At 39.9% G+C, this 19,298-nt stretch overlaps 1 protein-coding gene across 2 annotated transcripts; it reads right to left on the minus strand.

The window, feature by feature from the left end:
* Positions 1 to 1,117: 1,117 nt before the first annotated feature.
* RUFY1 (RUN and FYVE domain containing 1) lies at positions 1,118 to 16,110 on the minus strand (the record flags this gene model as incomplete). 2 transcript variants are annotated; one of them, XM_084295207.1, is made up of 18 exons in its annotated part: positions 1,118 to 1,763; positions 2,317 to 2,394; positions 2,588 to 2,636; positions 3,083 to 3,177; positions 3,972 to 4,101; positions 4,222 to 4,341; positions 4,805 to 4,902; positions 6,172 to 6,339; positions 6,793 to 6,909; positions 7,321 to 7,422; positions 8,345 to 8,414; positions 8,921 to 8,986; positions 9,476 to 9,534; positions 10,625 to 10,748; positions 11,068 to 11,169; positions 11,825 to 11,942; positions 12,255 to 12,428; positions 15,840 to 16,110. In XM_084295207.1, the coding sequence occupies 18 exons, from the start codon at positions 16,108 to 16,110 to the stop codon at positions 1,620 to 1,622; spliced, it is 2,085 nt and encodes a 694-aa protein (XP_084151333.1). In that variant the 3' UTR covers positions 1,118 to 1,619. The 2 variants fall into 2 exon arrangements, with proteins under 2 accessions (XP_084151333.1, XP_084151334.1); XM_084295208.1 differs by having other exon boundaries at positions 15,889 to 16,005.
* Positions 16,111 to 19,298: the final 3,188 nt, after the last annotated feature.

Below are 19,298 nucleotides of genomic sequence, written 5' to 3' on the forward strand. Positions count from 1 at the left end.
TCTAGTTTATTTCTTTTAATATCCTGTAAGGCACGTTAAAGCTTTTTTTTAAGTTAATGGGGGAAACGTGTTGAGACGCAATACGGCTACTTTAGGATTTTGGTCTTGGTGTTCGTATAAAATTCTGAGGCCTTGATTTAATCTTTCATTGTATTGTGATTTCCTTTTTAGGTGTATTGCGCTAAGTGAAACTTGTTAAATAAATCTTCCTTTTAAAAACTGGAACTCATTTCTTCTTGACCTTCAGCTTCTGTGGTATAGATAGATGCAGAAGTGTGACTGCTTCTGTGGTGCCAGTGCTCACAGTACTCTTAACATCCATCTGCTGTCAACTACTGACACTATTTCTAACTGCAATTACCATGTGAAGGCTGGCCTTGTGGGATATTAAAGTGACAATTGTTTCTCAGCCAGAAGTGGGCTTAGGAAAGAAACCTGCCACCTACTGCTGTGGGTGCTGGACTGCCACAAGGCTGTGGCATGGCCAAGCTTCTGCAACCTTACCTGTTTGATGTGGTTTTAAAGCTGCACTGGGGGCTGGGAGGTGATTCTGTTCTTTGGAGCCAAGGTGCTGGATCAATGGATGCTAAAGCTTAGTGCAGCTGTGCTTCAATAAATTCAATTTGTCAAACTGTGCTTAAAGATGTGGTTTATAAGCAGGGTAAGACTACTACTAGCTGATGCTACTCTTCCCCTCACATGACACAGTAGCTATTTCTGTGTGTGTGTAACTAATTAAAGTGTGCAAGAAGGCAACACCATACTTGCTCCTGAAGGCAGTCAATGTGAACAGCAGCCCCAGGTAGATGGTCACAGCATGCTGGGCTCCCTTCCTCTCAAGGAGGCACAGCAGTTACTTCCTCAGAGTTGGCTCTGTGAAGCCTGTCCAAGGGAATACTGTATCAAAGCATGCTGGAGCTGTTGGTCAAGTCCAGAGGTGTTTCAGTCTCTATAGTTTAAGCCTTTGACCTCGGCACAAGAACCCTCTCTTCCAGGAGCTGTGACCCTCTCAGCTTTTAGAAATCAGAACTTCAGTTTCAGTTTTTGCAAAAGGCTTTATTGTGCAGCTACCATACTGTGTTCACAGCCACTTCCAGAACAAGTGTTAAGTTGCAGGTTTTGACTAGGAAGTATACTGAAGGCACATTCATTTACACGGATAAAGCTCTTTCCATAGATAATTCATAAATGGACATTCCTCAGCACAAATACAAAACTGTACAGTAGCCAGTATAATAAACAGGAACACCTACACTGAACACAGAGGAAATGACATTAATGTGCAGAATAAACTTTTACAGGGATTACGTGTAACTGTAGAAATGCCATATACAAATTTTAGTACAAATACCTTGTCTATAAAAATTGGAAAGTGAGTGTGCATTTTAATTTCAAATAGAACTTTAATGGAAATTACACAATAAGTTTTCTCAGTAATTCCAGTTGGAGAAATATTAACTTGCATAATTAAGCCCTACATTCTTTTACACTGACCTATCCAACAGTGGAAAATACTAGAGAGCAGACAGTGCTGCACAGAAGGTGCCTGGAATTCATAATTAAAAAAATAATGGCTACTTTCCCAATGCTAAAGTGGTCCCTTAGAGGTTACCAGAGCCTTAGGAGGAATTAGATGAGCACCGCTGAAGTAGTAAGGTGTGACACGTATCACAGACACGGACAGGTTTAGGATACGATGGCAGTGCAAGTTCATTGCTGGAGCACGTGTTGCAGAAGATGTCCCCACAGTTCCTGCAGTGATGCTACAAACAAAGAGCTAAAGTAAGATCAACTGCCTAAATAAAAAGCACATTGAAGACATAAAGCTCAGAAAAGCCTTCAGAGTCCACTAACGTCCTCCAGTTCCCAGCCCACCCCTCACAGCAGTTTCTTCCTGCAGAGAGCTCAGCATCGAGCAGCACGGTCTGTACCCAGTGCGGCCTCCCTGGGTCATGCTGGTGCTCCCTGGCTGCTCTGGTGCTGCCAGGTTCTTCCTGCAGGAGCAGGAGGTTCCCTGTGCCTGAAAGGCACCGAGCACGGCCTGTCAGAGTGCTGCTGTCCTCCTCACGTACAGTTCAGAGAACTGAAACAAACCTAGGGGACACAGCTCACACCAGCTCCCTGCCAAGGAAAGGGCCCAGGCAGAACACACAGCTGTGGAAGCTGTCTTTTCAAAGACTTCCCGTTGGTATGGTAACTAGAATTCCTGAGAACAAGATCTGGAACCGAAGCAGTGTCAGCTTTCCTTAGCAAACTAGGCAACAGCACGCATTGTTTTCTGAGAGAAAAGGAGAAGAAACCCCCGAACAGCACTACCTTTCTTCTTGAGATAGAGAATTCCTTTTCACATTGCTTGCAGTGTGTTGCTTCATCATCCTTCAGCCAGGTATGACCCTATGAAATCGGAACAAAGCCATCAGTACAGATTAAAATAAAGTTCAGAAGCAGTTCACCAACCAATTGTTGGTATTTTTCAAAAGCCATCTTTTTAACATAAGATAAAATGAATTAGGAGTTAACTGCGGTGAAATCTGAAGTTCTAAGTGAAATGCATGTTTAGCCAAAATATCCATATGATACACAGTACCTTTAATGCTTTATTTACTTCTTTAATGTCTTCCATCTTCAGCTTAGATCTGAAGAAAAAAAAAAAAAGAAATTACTCCCTCTGCATGACTTTCCATTTTGTTGTGTTCAATTTTACCTGCCATTCCCCTGTCCAAGCACTGAATCTAAACTCTTTTACAGTCAGCTCACTGTTACGGCTCTGATCCACTTAGTATCACCAGGAAACAGTCACCTGGGGGTAAACCCCCCCTCTTTGGTATATTCAGAAGCAATATGGAAAAAGCAGAGTTCTACGCTAAGAACCGTAGGTTCCCATTTACTGTAGTTTCCCATCTCAGCCAGCTTACTCATGCAAGGATCTTCCCTCACCTTTATCTTGTGGCTTCCCTGTGTATAGTAATTTCCTCCTAAAATTCTCACATATAACTGCCTGTGCTTTAGAATTATCTGTGTTAGTTTGATACACTATCCCCCAAGTCACATCACTTCTAGTAGTTCGACTCTTAGAACTTACTGGCTGAGATGAAGTCCCATTTCCTGAAGAGCTTGCTCCTGTTCTTCACAGACTTTCTCTAACTGCTGTTTCTCATCTTGCAGTTTTCTCAGTTCCTGTAAAATTAAGTACAAAATCAAGTTCGCATGCCAAGTCTGATCCATAACATCTACCCAAAATACCCAAGCATTTCACAACCATAAGTTCCTTTACAAAGCTACCTACTTCTAAGGCTTTATTTTAGCATTACATGAACGAACTACCCATGGATTCTTGTTCAGCCCACAATGAAGTCATTTAATCTTGTTTACCAGAGATAGAGGAAGATTTTCAGGCTTTAACCATCCTGGAACACAGCTAGACTGCAGCAGTCCTATGCCAACCACAAGCATATAGACAGATACTGATGTGCAATTGTGCCTTCAAAGTCTAAACTGCTAGATACACAGAAGTATGTTCTTTTTAGGTTCACAAGAACTCTCATGTTAAAACCAAAACATCTCTTTTGTTCTGAATGTTTGAAAACATGTTCTTAGAGAGCCACTGAAAGCTCTGAACCTGCCATTTCCCACAAGCAGGGCTATCCCACCATAGGGCAGCTGCTGAGGTTTTTGTCCCCTTCTTCATCTGGCTGACTGGTAAGTGGCTCAGGCTCTTGTTGCTAAGGTAGCTCAGATGGCAACCTCCTCAGCCATCTCTAGTTAAGCTGTTTTAATTGCCCGAGTCCTGCACTGCTCCAAGTTCCCCTTGGCATTTCACATACAGACTTGTGTTACATCAGCCAAGCTTTTTAACCCACTCAGAGGATGAGCATGGTACAGAAACAACAAATCTGCTACAGATGCAAGCATTGCATTCATTTCAAGTCAGCTTTAATTCTGGACACTGGGCACATTTGCACTATGCATACCTTTTTCAGTCCTTCCATTTGTTCCAATTCTGTTTTAAGCAGAGAGGTAGCATCCTTCTCTTGGTGTAGTTCTCTTTGCAAAGTTTGTCTCTGTTCCTTTTCAGATTTTAACTCCTTTTCCAGAGTTGAGCTATTTAAAAATAATTGATTCTGAGAAAGCCTACAGCAGAAAATATCCTATGGCACTTAAGGATAGCACATCTTAAGGAAATGGTAGGAGGGGAAAAACAAACAAACACTGATGAAATACCATTTGCTGTCCAGCTGGGACATTTGTTGCCGACAAGTGTCAAGCCTGCCAGCAAGCTCTTGCTTCATCTTGTTGCATCTTTCTTCTGCAGCTTGCCTTGCCTTTTCTGCGTGCTGCAATCTGCAAAGTAAGGAACATGTACATTTGCTGTTAATTCACATATTCCGTATCTATTTGCTGTCATTTTGTTCCTTTATATTTACCATATACGCCTTTACAGAAAGCTAAACCTGATGATACTAGAGAACAACTGAGTTTTTGAAAACAACCGTTTCTGCAAAACACAAAATCAGGAGTCATAGCTGTTCCTTATCTAATGTCAACACGTTTTTAAACAGTCTGCTCTGAAAAGAGCTATGATTTTCAAATGAGTCAACTATGTGCATGTTTGCCTGGGAAAAGGGAATAGATAATGACAGAGTGATAATGGGGAGGAAAAAAAAGAACATCATGCTAGCATGCATGCCCAAATATCTATAGGAGACATAACTGATAGCGTTGTATGGAGAAATACAAGGTCGTTCTATAAAGGTCTCAGTTGAAACCTTTCCACCGACATGAGTGGTGTTAAGCTTCTAATTACCTCTCTTCCATTTGTTTCATAGAAGACATCATCTCATTTGTTTTTTCTTCAAAGGAGGATATTGCTTCTGTTTTCTGTTGTAATGAACTCTCTGCATTCTGTAGGAATAAAGTGAACAGACACTGCAGGTAAGACGTTACAGTTTTTGAAAGCATAGTGTCAGGCCTTAACAAAAGTCAGTCCCTAGATAAAGACTGTTTATCTTGTTACAAACCGTGCCTACGTCTAAATGGAATGCACAAACAAAATGCTGATAATGACAGAGCAAACACTCCTCGATTTGCTTTGTTCAGAAAAACATTTTAGTGTACTAAACTCTGACTCACAAGATCAGCTACGAGCCAGAAATCTTTTAAGGAGTCTGAAGAAGAAAACTGTCACATTATATTGTAAGGGTAAGTATACTGATTATGTTACTGTTACAATCTGAATGAAACAGCTGCGCATAAGGGGTGTGGAACTAGAAAGCCAAGAAAAGGGTTTTTTACATCAAGTAAATTCTGCTTTTCAAAGCAAAGGCATACCTCAGCACTGGGGCCTCACTGGCTATTGCTCTGCAGATTTATATGCATCTGTGAAGGAGGCAAAAGCCTGGACAAAGCCTGAATAAACATCAGGAAACAGACCATAAAAACGGAGAGAAGTCACCTTTGGACTTCTGGCACCAGAGATGGGAGGGGAAGTCTAGTTAAATCCCTTTCATTAATGGGCACAAACTCTGCATATTTTGTGCAAATGCTACCACTCCATTATTTCCTTGTAGAAAAGTCTACAAGCGTATGACCAGTCCTGACCACAGAGCTCCCCCCGTCTCAGATCCAGCATTGCCTTTTCTCTAGCTACAGCACTCAGTTGACCATTTGGATACAGACTCCAGAAATTACAAGAAAATAACTTAATTTCTATTGGTTTAGAGAAGCTTGTTGTTGGTTTCTATGATCAACTGTTAAGTGAAAAGCAAGACAACACAGATGGGAAGGAGAAGCAAAACAGTTCTTGGCTGTATTAAGTAACTACATTTTTTAAAGACTAGTCATTCAGTGGCTAAAACAAAGACCCTTAAAACCACTTTCTTCCCTGTGAGAGCTCTCCATCTTTTTCTCTCTCAGCATTTCCTGGATATCCTATGGCACACTACACAGCATTCTCGAGGAAAGTCCCTTTCTTTCCAAACACCCCCAATCTCATAACAATGACACATTAAAAAAAAAAACAATTCCTTTCATAGTTCTAAAATAGATATTCCTAAGAAAATTGCTGCATCTATTACTTCAGATGCATGTAAGTGCATTTGCACACCTTGTGCATGATCAGCATGGAAAAGCCACCACTCCAGCTGCTCCTTCTCTTCACCACTACGTACATACCTGAGATTTGTGAAACATCTGCAAGTTAATAGCTTTCACTTCTTCTAACTGCTGCCGAAGCGCAACCAGGGTGTCTTGTTTTTCATGAGTATCTTTTTCCAGAAGTTTCATGGCAATTTCCATTTCTGTTTTCATTCCGATCTGTAGCTCCAACTCTTTTTCTAGTTCCTTACAAACAGATTTCCTAGTTACTACGACGTAGCCACGTGCCACAGGTAAGTATTTCCAAAACCCACATAAACCTACACAGCAAGCCTTGTCAGTCTCTTTACCAGCCACTAACTGGCAGTTCACTGTGGAAGTGACCCTTGTCCACATACCATATTTTCCTCCATAAACACAGTTACATTTCTTTTTCTTTTTATCTTAGCCTCTTCTGTAATAATCTCAGTACATTTTTAAATAGGGGAAGACCTTCCATTTTGAGCATTCCAAAAGCACAGATTTCTAGTTCTTTACAGACACTGTAAGTGATCTATGTCCAGCATCTTGCTTGTAAACCCATTATGAATTTTGAATAGTTTCAAGAAGTGCACAGCACACATCTTATATTTGTAATGCTACTTTAATATACACAGTCCTGGATCTTTCATTTTCCTTTCTATAAATAAGTTTCCTTACCAGCCTTATCTTTTTTTCTTCTTTCAACTGCTTCCAGACATCACTATACATTTCATCAAGACCCTGCCGAGACTGCCTGTAAGTATCCAATTCTACTTTTGTATCCTCTTTTGTTACCTATAAGAAACATTAGCAAAAGCCACATAAGACTACAAAGCTACACAATTTAAGTGTACCTCAGAAACAGTTTCACACAAGAATGAACATGCTACTTCAAGCAAAATCCTACCACTTTATGATTAAAATCTAGCCAACATTAATAAACTGAAATTTCAAAGAGTAAAAATAACAAGAAACCACTCTAACACTTTTATTGCCGTCTCCCTTCTGCAAACACATATTTAAGTCTCTGGCAGAGAACAGCAAAACCCAATATACGTGCATATTATAATAATCAGTGATTTACAGTAGTGTGCTAAACAGTGGTACTTAGCATTCCAGTTCAAAGCTCTTTCAAGAGCACTAACTCCAGTTGAACAAGAGAGCTTGATTATTTTAAGGATCCCCATCTTTAAATCGTTGTCCTACCTCTACACTTTTTTCACTCCGTTCACGGATTAATTCGTTTTGTTGTTTTAACTGCTGCTGCTCTTCCTGAAGAGATCCAATTCGGTCAGTTGCTGCTGCCAGCTACGAAAAGAACATATGTATATTTTTATCAATGTATAATCATGCAGCATCAGGATGAATTCTAAAGATAGTTAGTTCTCACTCTCCCTCTTGAGCTTCTCATTCTTCCCAGAAACTGCCTGCCCATTTTGCAGCCACACTCACTATGCAGCCTCAATTAATAAGTCCACCAACATTTATTACTTGACCTCTGCTTCATGCCCTCAATTACTTTTGAATATTATCTGTACAAAGAAATTTATCATAGTGTAAAAGGCTTAAAAACCACCACAGGTTTGAGGTCTGTAGTATTCCTTCTGGTATGAATTAGAAGGCACATGCCAAGTCAGGGCTGACATTCGCCTTTGGAGCCTTATGGCAGTTTCAAGTGGAGATGCACCAAAAGGTGTGTTAGAAATTGGACTATACTAATGCAGTCAGAACTAATACATGTAATAATAAAAAACATAAAACAACCATCACCTAAAAACAAACAAACAGAAACCCTCCCTGCCTTCATCATGTATGCTGCTACTGGCTTTTACTTCAGTTCGCAACTAGGAATGGCTTCCAAGTTGAACTGGGATTTTTTTTTTTTTTTTTTTTTTGACTTCTATTCCTCACACAACAGATATATGAATGTGTGAGCAGAAAGAAGAGGGACAAATCATTTTCTAAGTGATATGATTATTTTGGGGTGGAGAAATACCTGCAAGAAAAACACCTCAATTAAGGAAACCAGTCCAACAAGTGGGTATCCAAAAGCATTTTAATTACTAAAATAACAAAACCTTTCCACAGAGCTGGCCACGTGTCCCAGCTCTTGCTAGTCCTCTGTACTACGCTAGTATCAGTTGAAACAGTTTAAGCCTATGGTGAATTCTTCGGGTGTTTTACCTCTAACAGAAGAGAGCTAAGAAATATTTAACAGCCAGACACACACCTCTTCCTGCAGCTTTGAATTAGTCTTCTCTAAACAGTCTATTTTGTTTTGGAGATCGGCAACTGTGCAACTGCAGTAAGGAAAAATGCATAAAAACAATACATTAAGTGTCAACGTTCAACACTTATTCTTATCCACAACCATACTTGTATTTGCTAACAGTGAAATACTTCAGGGAGCTGGGAAAGACAAACAAACAAACAAACAAAAAAAAAAACACAAAAAACAGAACAGAGGAAAGACGGTTGTCTCTTGTAAGCAGAACGCATCTCCATGTAAAGAACAAATCTCGAGATGCTTCTATCACAAATTCATCTCCAAAATGTCCTGTTTACCATTAGAAAGCTTCAGCATGGTTAACTTGTCACACGGTTAACTAACATGGTTACACAGACTTGTTTTTGTGTTATGTTTGCCCTCAGAAGAGTAAGATTACAAAATGAAAGCAAGTCTTTGGCAAAGAATCAGAAAAGGCGTTTCATTATCAGACAAGAATCTACATGACTGACGGCAAAGACATTTAATGTCGTAATGGAAAATTGAGTGTTTATGCATTAGAATAGATGAAACTCCTACCTTAGATGCCGGTTAAGTTCTTCTACATAATGCTTCTGGTCAAGAACAGCAGTGATCCCTCCATCTCTAATTGTAAAGTGAAAATTTATTATTTGAGAATATAATTCTTTTTATTTGAAAGTGTTAATTTGTACTAGGATTTTCAGCATAGTTTTGCAAACCTTTTCTTTTTCTTCTAAAAATACTTGTGTTTGAGCTGGACTGGGAAGCAGTAAGATGACTTTTTTGTCCCCAAAATCAGCGAAGTACAGGAATAGCATTATGATTTTAGAGGCAAAAGGAAGAAACAAAAGGTGCCTAGGCAGATCACATCTCCTAAAAATCAAGAAATACACTACCTAAAATTGTGGGCTCTTAATTTGGTCCTGGCTCGGGACAGACTCCCCACATGTATTGTTAAAACTGCCATGGCCTCAACCTTTACTGTGTTTTTATTTAGCAAACAAATCTATTTAGGATTCTGTTTTTTGCATGACTAAAAGAGTTTGAGACCTCTAGCACTAATATGTTCCCACAGATCTGACAGCTTTGTTCTTCAAAAAACTTAATACGTACTGTTTGCTATCACTGTCCTGCGTTTCCTTCAGGTACAAGGAAAAATCAATCACTCCAACCTGAAAAACATATTTAATAAGTTAACACACTTTCACGGTGCAATTCTTGAGTAGCAGCAGACATTATATTTGGAAAAAAGTAAAAATCTAAAGTTTAGATTTAGGAAGACAGATAAAACCTATACTCTTCACAACTGAAACAAACTTGCAAGCCAGTGTTTGTCATAAAAACATCAAAATGACTATATTCAGTGTGCTCTGTTTCCCAGGAGTTATTAGTTTTGACAGCATTTCTAGAAACTGCTACTGGAAGTGATGGATACTTATGTACTTGTCAGCGTAAGAAATGTGATGAGCCTCTAAACAGGACATTCCTGTCTTCACCTACCAAATGGAAATAAAACACCTTAAATCAGACTTTCTACAAGCAAACACAGTATCTTCTTGCAGGGACCTGACATTTAAGTAATTTTCTGATTTTGTTAAAGAGATTAACAGCTAGCCATGTTCAAGGTTTGTAGAACAGGCAACATAATTTCAACATCTTCTGCAACAGTCTCTCTTAAAGAAGAAAAAGGCTAATAAGAATTAAATTACAGCCACATACACTTTTAATTTCTAGCACAGAAAGAGGGTTAGACTACTGCAATGCTACTGACCCATTTTGTCAAAGTTTATCTAATTTAAAAATAAAACAGATTGGCTGAAACAGGACATAGTATTGAATTACAAGACACAGTAACTTATGCAGAGGTCAATGTAACATTAAATTAAACAAAAATGCCATTCATTTACTTGGGCCATGAAAATCCCAAAGCATTCCTTAAACTCCTGGCCTGTTTCACTGAAGTAGCAGACATCTGGGATGTCATTCCCCACCCCCAAACCAAAAGAAAACTATCACCACCCCCAAAATGAAACCCACCATGAACTCTTAGCAGACTGATCTCGACAATGTATCTCATGTCATTAACTCAGCTCATTTAATGTTTGATTTCTCATAAGGCATTCATATGCCCACTTAAAATGACAAACACTGTCTGCATAACAGATTTAGAAATTCTGGACCCATCTCAGTAAAACATTTATGGATGTGCTTAATTCTACAGGAGTCTTTTAAGAATTGATCTTATTTAAACTTAATCTTCACCTGGGAATCCAAGTCTTCTCCTTTCAAGCAAAGGTTTGCATCAATAACATTCAGTCCAACTAACAGACCCACAATGACTGCTCCTTCCTCCTCCATCATCAACGCATCAGGCTCGTAAAATTCACTAGAAGAAATATTATAAAGGCATCACTGCACATTGTAATTTTAATGGTACTTCCATCACCAAAATAATTTAAATAGTAATGTAGTCCTTATAAAGCTCAGCTAATCAGTCCCTTACTAATTTACTGTGCAAGGCAGAAGACGCTGAACGTTCACAGAAAATACTTGTGACTGTAGGTTCACTGCAAAAGCAACGAACAACTTCCTGCTCTGCAGGTTGCAAGAAGAAGTTTAAAATTCAACTGGTCAATTAATGACCTCCTACTACAGCAGTCCAAGTACATTCAGTGAATACAACGTACGTGTGTCTGTACTGTTACCTTAATAGATGCTTGTGGTCCAAGAGCACTTTGAGATAATCTGCCAACTTCTTTTGCATGAGTGCCAGGTAAAGCCAAGCCCTTCCTCTTCCCACAGCAGTCCTAAAATAAAACACCGCATGTTTTGGTAAAAACAAAAAGTTTAAGCACACCTGTGCAATTCAAAATCCTCCCCTTACGAAGGGAGACAAAGGTAGTTATTTACTAAAAAAAATAAAAAATAAAAAAATCCCAGGGGAAATAAAACGTCTCCAGAACAGAGAAGCATTTGAGTACATCCCATTGCTTCCATGAAGGGAAAGTACGTTGTAAAACCTGCATAAACTGGAAAGATCTACATATTTTCAACTAGCACAACAACCCAGCTGTTCACGCATTCTTAACATAACACTAGTCCCTTCATTATACCAAATTATCTAAACGAAATACAAACATGCAGAATGTTAGACAAAACCATAAAAGTGATGGAAACAAGAGGAAAAAAAAATAGGTGAAGACTACAGCTATTTTTAGCAAGCTCACAGAAGTTTCCACATACTGTTTTTAATTGGACAATATTGTTTGAATCAGAAGCACTGAATATTTTGAGATGGCCTCCTTATTTCTTGGAGAAATCAAAGCCAAATACCCTATTTCTCTCTTTGGGAAAGAGATCTCATTACTGAATGCAAGAGACTACCCAATGCAAGAAACTACCAAAAGGATTCTTTTACCCAGCAGTATAAGTGAAAAACATATTCCCCAACAACCAACTTACTTCAACTCTGGCAGATTTTTAACACTAGTCGCTATATCTGATGCTTCAGGACACAGTTTTTCCACAAGCTCCAAAGGACCAAAGAATGATTTGTTCTGTCCAATAAAGGTCTTCTTCACTACGGGAGTATACAGAGAAGTTTGTGATGAGAACCGACCGGCTTCCACCTCCAACCTTCCACATTTTACTTCACCTTACCAGCTCCTAATACACCAACAGAAATGGGGCATTAAAAAAAAAATTGACAGTTTAGGAGGCATGGCTTATATCTGAGGATAAAAACACACTTATAATGGGGAAGGCTGCCTAGAACCATTCACCATATGCAACTGACGTTAACAACACAAGAAGTCACACCGGAGACACGACATCGACCCCGTTATCCGCCTCTCCTCAGCGCGGCGGCCAGGCCGAGGGAGCGGGCGCCCACCTTTCAGGCCATGCTTGAGGCAGTGCTCCAGCACCACGAAGAACTGCTGCAAGGGAGGGAAGTCCGAGTCCAGCGTGCGGCCCAGGCTTAGGGCCGACTGGATGAGGGTTTTGATACTGAGCTTCATCATGTTCATCAGGTTGGCACGCTCCTCCATGGCGTGGTATCGCACACCTGGGCGGCGGGGACAAGGGTGAAACAAGAAAAGCGTTTCTTATTTTTATTTATTTTTATTTTTTTTTCAGCAACACGCTCCACCTGCTCCCTCCCGGCGCTGCGGGGAGCGCCGTCTCCTCATCGCAGCCTCCATCTTGCTGAGGTGAGCGGAGGCGCTGGGGAGCCCCCCCCTCACCGCACTGACCGCGGAGCTCCAGAACCGAGGACGGCAGGAGAACCACAGCGGCTTGGGGAGCCCCAACACCGGGAGAGCATCCACCATCCCTAACCCTGCCGCCCCCGGCCCTACCTGCGGGGCAGGGGCTGCCCCCGAGGCCGGGCCCCATGGCTCCTGCGTTACCACGGCAACCCCGCCTCCCTCCCCGCGCCTCTCGCGGTGCTCGCGCGGCCGCCGCCATTTTGTGGAGCCGGGGCCGCTCCGCGCCGCCTCCAGCTCCCCCGCCTGGCGGCCTCGGCGCCTCAGGGAGCTGCGGCTCCGGGTCCCGCAGCCTTCAGGGGCCTCAGTGCCCTGCTCCGAGGCTCCCCTCGTGCTGGGGAAGAGGTGTGCTCCTCCCGAACGAGGGGTAAGAAACAAAACAAGCCACAAAAAAAAAAGAAAAAAGAAAAAAAAAAAAAAAAAGGCAGGCTGCCAGCTAGCACTTTATCTTCACGCAGGTGCTGACAGATGCTGCCACCACTACACCTAAGTGACTTTCTGAGGCAGGGACGTTGCGTTAGGAGATTCCTGGTGTCTGTGCATCAAATGGGGCCACGCTGCCCACAGAAACAGCAGGTACAGAAGACCAAGTGCAACAGGTAGACCCCCTATGTTAATCACATGCAAGATTGTTAAAACTATTACTAACACCATGCAAAAGTCTATCCAGGTACTAATTTTCATCATTATCTTCTTCCGCACAGGATGGTTATCTAGAATTAAGATTGAGCAAAAAATTTCCCTACGAAAAGAGTGAAAACAGATATCCTAATCAAATGGATTTCAATAACGGGGCACATGAGCTCTTGTCTTCCCAGTAGCCTACCTGTCTCATGTTAGTATCTTCAGTCAATTTAGTGGATGCCTCAACATTGCTTATAATGTCTGAGATGAGACTGAGGATTTTAAGGGCTGTAGTACTTTGAATTTTGATTTCAGCATTGCCAAGTTATACATTAAAAACAGAAAGAAAACCTGACTAGAAATATTTGTTGAAGTATTCAGTAGCAACTCATCAAGTTATTTTGGGCGTTTCCTGAACTTGAACTTATCAGGACTGTTTGGCTTGTAAGACTTGCTCAAGAGGTACACGTATTATATTGTACACAACTTAAAAAATATTATATTGTCCAGACTTAAAAAAAAAAAAATAATAATGTGTATGGAATATTCTTTATGAACACAAACTTCAGTTAAGTAGTGTCCTCTTAAAAATTTGTAAGAAGTTTAAATAATAATTTGAACAATTATTTTGACTGTTGCAAATTTACACAGTCAAATTTACACCTTTTGCAAAACTACGTACTAGTAGATACATGCAAAGTATCCAGGTATTAGGCAGATTATGAAAGTCAAACCTCAAAGATCAGAAATTGAGTTACGCAAGTGCAAAAGATCCCAGACATATGCTGCAATCTTTTTTAAAACATTATCAGACAGCCTCTTAATCAACTGATTTTTTAATCATCATTTTGAAGCCCCATGCCTTGTTTACTGTCCACTATTTAGCACACCTTGAAAATAACTGAAGCCTGAAGAAAAGCTGACAATTCTCCATCTTTTGGTCTTTAAGACACGCAGTCTTTCTTGACTCACATTCTTTAGATTTGTAGCTCCTGCCTTCCCAACCAGGCAGGATAGTTTCATCAAATACAGAAAAAGGGTTTATGATGTATCTTCCCCTTTCTATCTGTCCAGCTGAGTACATAGTGTGCAGCAGTATTTACATGTGATCAACAGATCTGAAATAGGAGGTAGAGGTTATAAAGAAAGCTTGATCCCTGCTGCCTTCTTTATCTAGTGTTCCACAAGTAGACCACATACGTGGCAGACCACATATTATTTAAAAATACAAGCTTTAAATTGAATATGTATAGTGCTTGGTCAAAGTTGATAGGAAAGCTCTTTATACAGGAGGGCTGAATAGATGTAATGTGAACAGACACTAAATCACCTAAGTTATGAACAAGTTTTTCTTCTGGAATTTTCCATAAGTCATCAACATGTTATCAAAATGCTTTGAACAATTTGGGAAGGTAGCACTGTATTCCCTTACTTCAGAGATAGGAGGGTGAAAGGTTGTGGTAAAAGTCTCATTAGGTTTGGGAGCTTCACTTCAGGAAGGTGAATATTGTTTTCTCAACTCCTCACCAAATACCATGTGTTGTGTTGAATTACGTCTATTCAGAACATTATTTCAAACGCAGCTGAAGGTAATGAGATATTCTGCCTCAGATTAAATCCCAGCTGCTCAGGATGGGCATCCAGGTTTGCTGTGAGACCGTAGCGCAGGAAAAGATAAGAATCTATTTTTTTCAGGACATGATTAATCTTGAACTCTAACTACATGCCTATGTAACACTGAAGTACTTTCATAAAAAAAAAAAAAAAAAAAAAAAAAAAAAAGTCCATCAACAATGATTTATTCCACCATGTAGTTATGATTCATCCCCAGAGAAATGCAGCTTGAACACTTAATACTGAAAGCAAGAAGGCCTGAACCAGTTAGCATAACTGAGTTCCACTGGTCCCAAACCATCAAGAACTAGCCTGGAATACAAGACTAACACATCCCATTCCTACATATGAATGTTTTTGTTTCCATGCTCTAAGTATTACTGAGCTCTAATTTCTGTAAGGATCCCACTAAAGCCTTCTTAATTCCATTTTAAGAAATCTGTTCCATAAATCCATACGGTTACGATACTGATGAATACAGATGTTCAGCAAAGCAAGCTGTAACTAAGTAAAGCTATTTTTAGCATAGTTAATTTATAACAAGTCTGTTTCTTAGTCCAATTGTCCACTTTCTGACATGAAAACTATGCATTAAGTATCAGCCTGGTTCCCTCCCTGAGCCAGCCCCCAGAGCAAGTGATCCAGCCAATCCTTCCTAGTACAGGCAGGCTGCTGCTGAGCTGAACGTAGAGGGAGAAGGAGAAATAGAATTAATAAAAGCCCACCGCACAAAAAATAAAGTCAACTTTCCCAAACATATTAACAGTTTAGGATTCTTTTGGTTGTAATATATTTTGTTAGTTCCACACCTATGTTGTTCGTATAATTTCCCTTAAATAAAAAACTGCAGCATCAGATTTTTAACAACAAACTCCAAGTAACAACAACGCATCACTCCCTAAGAAACGCCACTTACGGGAGCTAACTTATTTGCGCAGCATAAAAGCAAGGGTACTAAATAAACATAACCATACTTGTTTTTGCTGTGTTGTCATTGCTGACTGGTTTGGATATGAATCCTACCAAAGCTGCAGACTTCAGAGCGTTGCCATAGCTCAGCGCTAAGTTCTCCGAGGCTTTCTTAGCCAGCGACAAGATCGGAGCAGACCACCTCGCTTCTTCTGCCGCTTTCTCTTTTTCCTCGTTCTTCAGCTCGGTTGCACTAGGAATCTGGTTTTTGTCAATGATCTCAAAGTCTTCTTGCCTTCCCGCAGCAGCAGCAGTGCATTTCTCCCCGTCAGCCATCTTCGCCGTGTCATATGACCCTGATCAGGCGCACTCCAGGCAGCAGCCCCACGCCCTGCCCGCTGGCTGCAGGGCAAGCACCAGGTACACACAGCCCCCTCAAATCTTTTACAGCAGGTGCATGCACCAGCAGGACCGAGCCGAGCCTTTCCAGAGCTCTGCAGTTTGCTCCGTGTTCTGGGTTAAAGATTTAGGAGGGGGGAGCAGGGAGGGGCATGGCAAACCGATCAAGAGTTTACTTTTTAAACAAGTTGTCAAACTAACAAAAGTGCGCTCTGCAGATTTTTTTTTTCATTGCATTCTCTTCCCAAATATTACTTTCAATTAGAAAATTTGTACCAGCTTTTGAAATCCTGGATTTGTGCAGTGTTATGAAAACTTAAAAAGATCTTTATTACTTCGCCTGTAACTCAAGTCATCCTAGCTTGGTGAAACTGGTGGACAGGAATGGCAGGTTCACTGTTGTGAAAAGCGCTTGCTTGTATCGCTGTCACTACAAAATAGCTACAGACAGTAAGACGACTTCTTTAACGTATTTGGGCTGTGGTTGGTAGAAGGCATGTGTCATAAAGGGGAACTGAAATGGCCCTTGTATGAAAATACAGCCTTAGTGTGTGTCACAGCCATTGATGATTTATCGCATATTTTTTCCATCCAGGAACTGTACGTACCTGAGCTACAGCACTCACATTTTCACGATGTAGGAGATGCTGCACATTAGCTTTTTTGCCATACAGAAAAAAGTTTTTTTTTTCCTCCTCCTAAGAAATGAGTGAAGGGGGGAGGGAATAGTAGAGTTGGGATGTCAATTGCAGTAAACTAAATATTCATGTTTATTAGTATTTTATTAGTATTCATGTCTTATTTATTTCCCCCCCTTAAGCTAGTTTAAGATTGATTCTGTCCTCTTGGCTTCTCAGATACTGAAAGTTTAACAACTCCTGCTCCACAAGGTACAAGGAAACTTTTGCATTTTTGTTGGGAATTCAGAGATCAGCAGCCTCTTATTCACCCATGATTCATATGAGCTAAGTATAGGCTGTGAGCTACTTTTGCTGAAAGGGTGCAGAGAGAAATTTTACTCCATCTAGTGGACTCAAGAAGTACTTGACAGTGGGTTTATATGGCCATAGTATCTAATAGCTGCGCAAGTCCTTTTCTTGCTGTTGCTGACATGAACATACTTCTGTTTGATGTGAGTAAGACTTGACATTGATTTTTTGCCATCACTATGCACCCAATATTAAGAGTCAGGACAATATTTGCTAGATGAGCAAAGCAGGATTCCAAGCTTCTAAATACATTATTTTTCAATACAGCTGAAGAATAGGACTTGAAAATTTTTGTGACTGAAAATAAAAACAAACCAAGACTCCTGATCACCTCTCAGTGTGTCGTTCCAATAGCTACAGATGCATTAAACTTCCCCGTACTGCCTTACAATTAGCGACTTTGTAAAAACAGTAATTGAAAGTACCACAGTCTGTGATCATCTTTCTGTAAGTCACTATTAAAAAAACATTTCAGTGTACAGACTAAAGAAACAACCACAGAGGAAGTAGTTTACATAGGATACAGCTTTAAACACATTAGAAAAAAAAAAAAAAGTTTGTTACTTTGGTTTCAAGCTGTCTTCTTGTCAATGAGAGGCACTATGCATGAATAACGCTACTCACATTTAGCTCTGAAAGTGGGTTCATTTTTATTTTTGGCTTCTGCAGACACTGATATTTCACCACTGTAGTCTCTTCTTTACAGACCACTAGTCTAGCTCTTGCTATTCATGTGAAGATGAACAGCATTTTCTTTTGAGAGCCCATTATGTGGCTCTAGGTGTGCCAAAATAAATACATATCAGTTCCATGTAATTACAAACATAAAAGTTTTGAGGACTTAAAGACGTTAGGACTCACTGAGAAGTTAGTCAGGAAACTAAGTGACCCAGTTACTGCTATTTGCCTTTCCTATCCTTAGAAATCAACAAGATGCTTCTAAAAATGAAAAAGTGTCATCATGAAGCTCTCTGAGCTGTGTGAAATTCAGTTCCCTTTTTTATGCAGATCGTACGTGGCTTTGTTAAGTTTTATTGCCACCCCTCTTCCTTCTTCTTAAATATTGAAATATTTATAAAATTGGAGATATTTAAATACTGGTGAATTTGAAGTACAGAAATAGATTATTCCTGAAGGACTCATTATTAATCAGGAAACTGTATCTTTAGGACAAAAGTTTTACTAGCCAAAATGGAAGATGGTTAATTCTAGAAAAGGAGAATCTGTATCATTTGCATTTAGTGACTCTGAAAGGGGTATTAATTTCCCACACAATGACACTTTCCAAGACAGTGTCTTTGGTTAATTCCTCTTTATCTCAGATTTATTTACTTGTAGAGTAATGATTTAAGAAGCTTCACTTGCCATTTAATGTTTCAGATGAATCACATGCTTAAGGTATTTTAATTCAGCCAAAAATGCCATAGTATGCTAACAAGTGAACTTTGTAATTAGCTGTCAGTTATACCTTGCATTCCTATAACATCTGCCAGCAAAGCTTGCATTATACCGTTCCCTCCCTCCTATTCCACAAGCCATTAGATCCTTCTTCCCCTTGTGCACTGGAGTAAGGGAATGCCAGCTGAGGAAAAACAACGTTAACAAAAAATGTGTTATCATTTGCTAGAAACTCACAAAAAAAAATCCCAAAACACATTCCATCGCACTGAATAAATTCCCCCATTATAACAGTGATTTAGAGACAACAGTTTTAACTGTTGTTCTACCCTCAGCAAATTAGCTAATATCACCAATCACTTCTAATCAATGAACTTTCTTAAAAAAAGATTGTTTTTGGTTGTGCTATCACACCTGTCTTGACTCAAAGCAATTTATTTATTTATTTATTTTAAACCACAAATGTATGGTCCCTGATACAAATACACCCACCAATGCCTTTCTTGAAGCAATCCTCATTACTGCAGAAAGAATCAGCTGTTTGAAAGTGTTATCTCACAAGTCGTTAGAATTCCTGAGTTGAAATGGAAATAATACTAGGTGGAAATGCGTGTCATTCTAGTAGATAAAGGGAAAAATAGAGTAGAATAGTGAATAGAAACTTTCGTTAAAATACCGGTACAGAATCAAAAGAGTGGCATCAGAGTTTAGTATATGTTTAAATCAGCCAGTGAAGAC

This window comes from Netta rufina (assembly GCF_964035555.1).
Source record: "Netta rufina genome assembly, chromosome: 14".
NCBI lineage: Eukaryota > Metazoa > Chordata > Aves > Anseriformes > Anatidae > Netta > Netta rufina.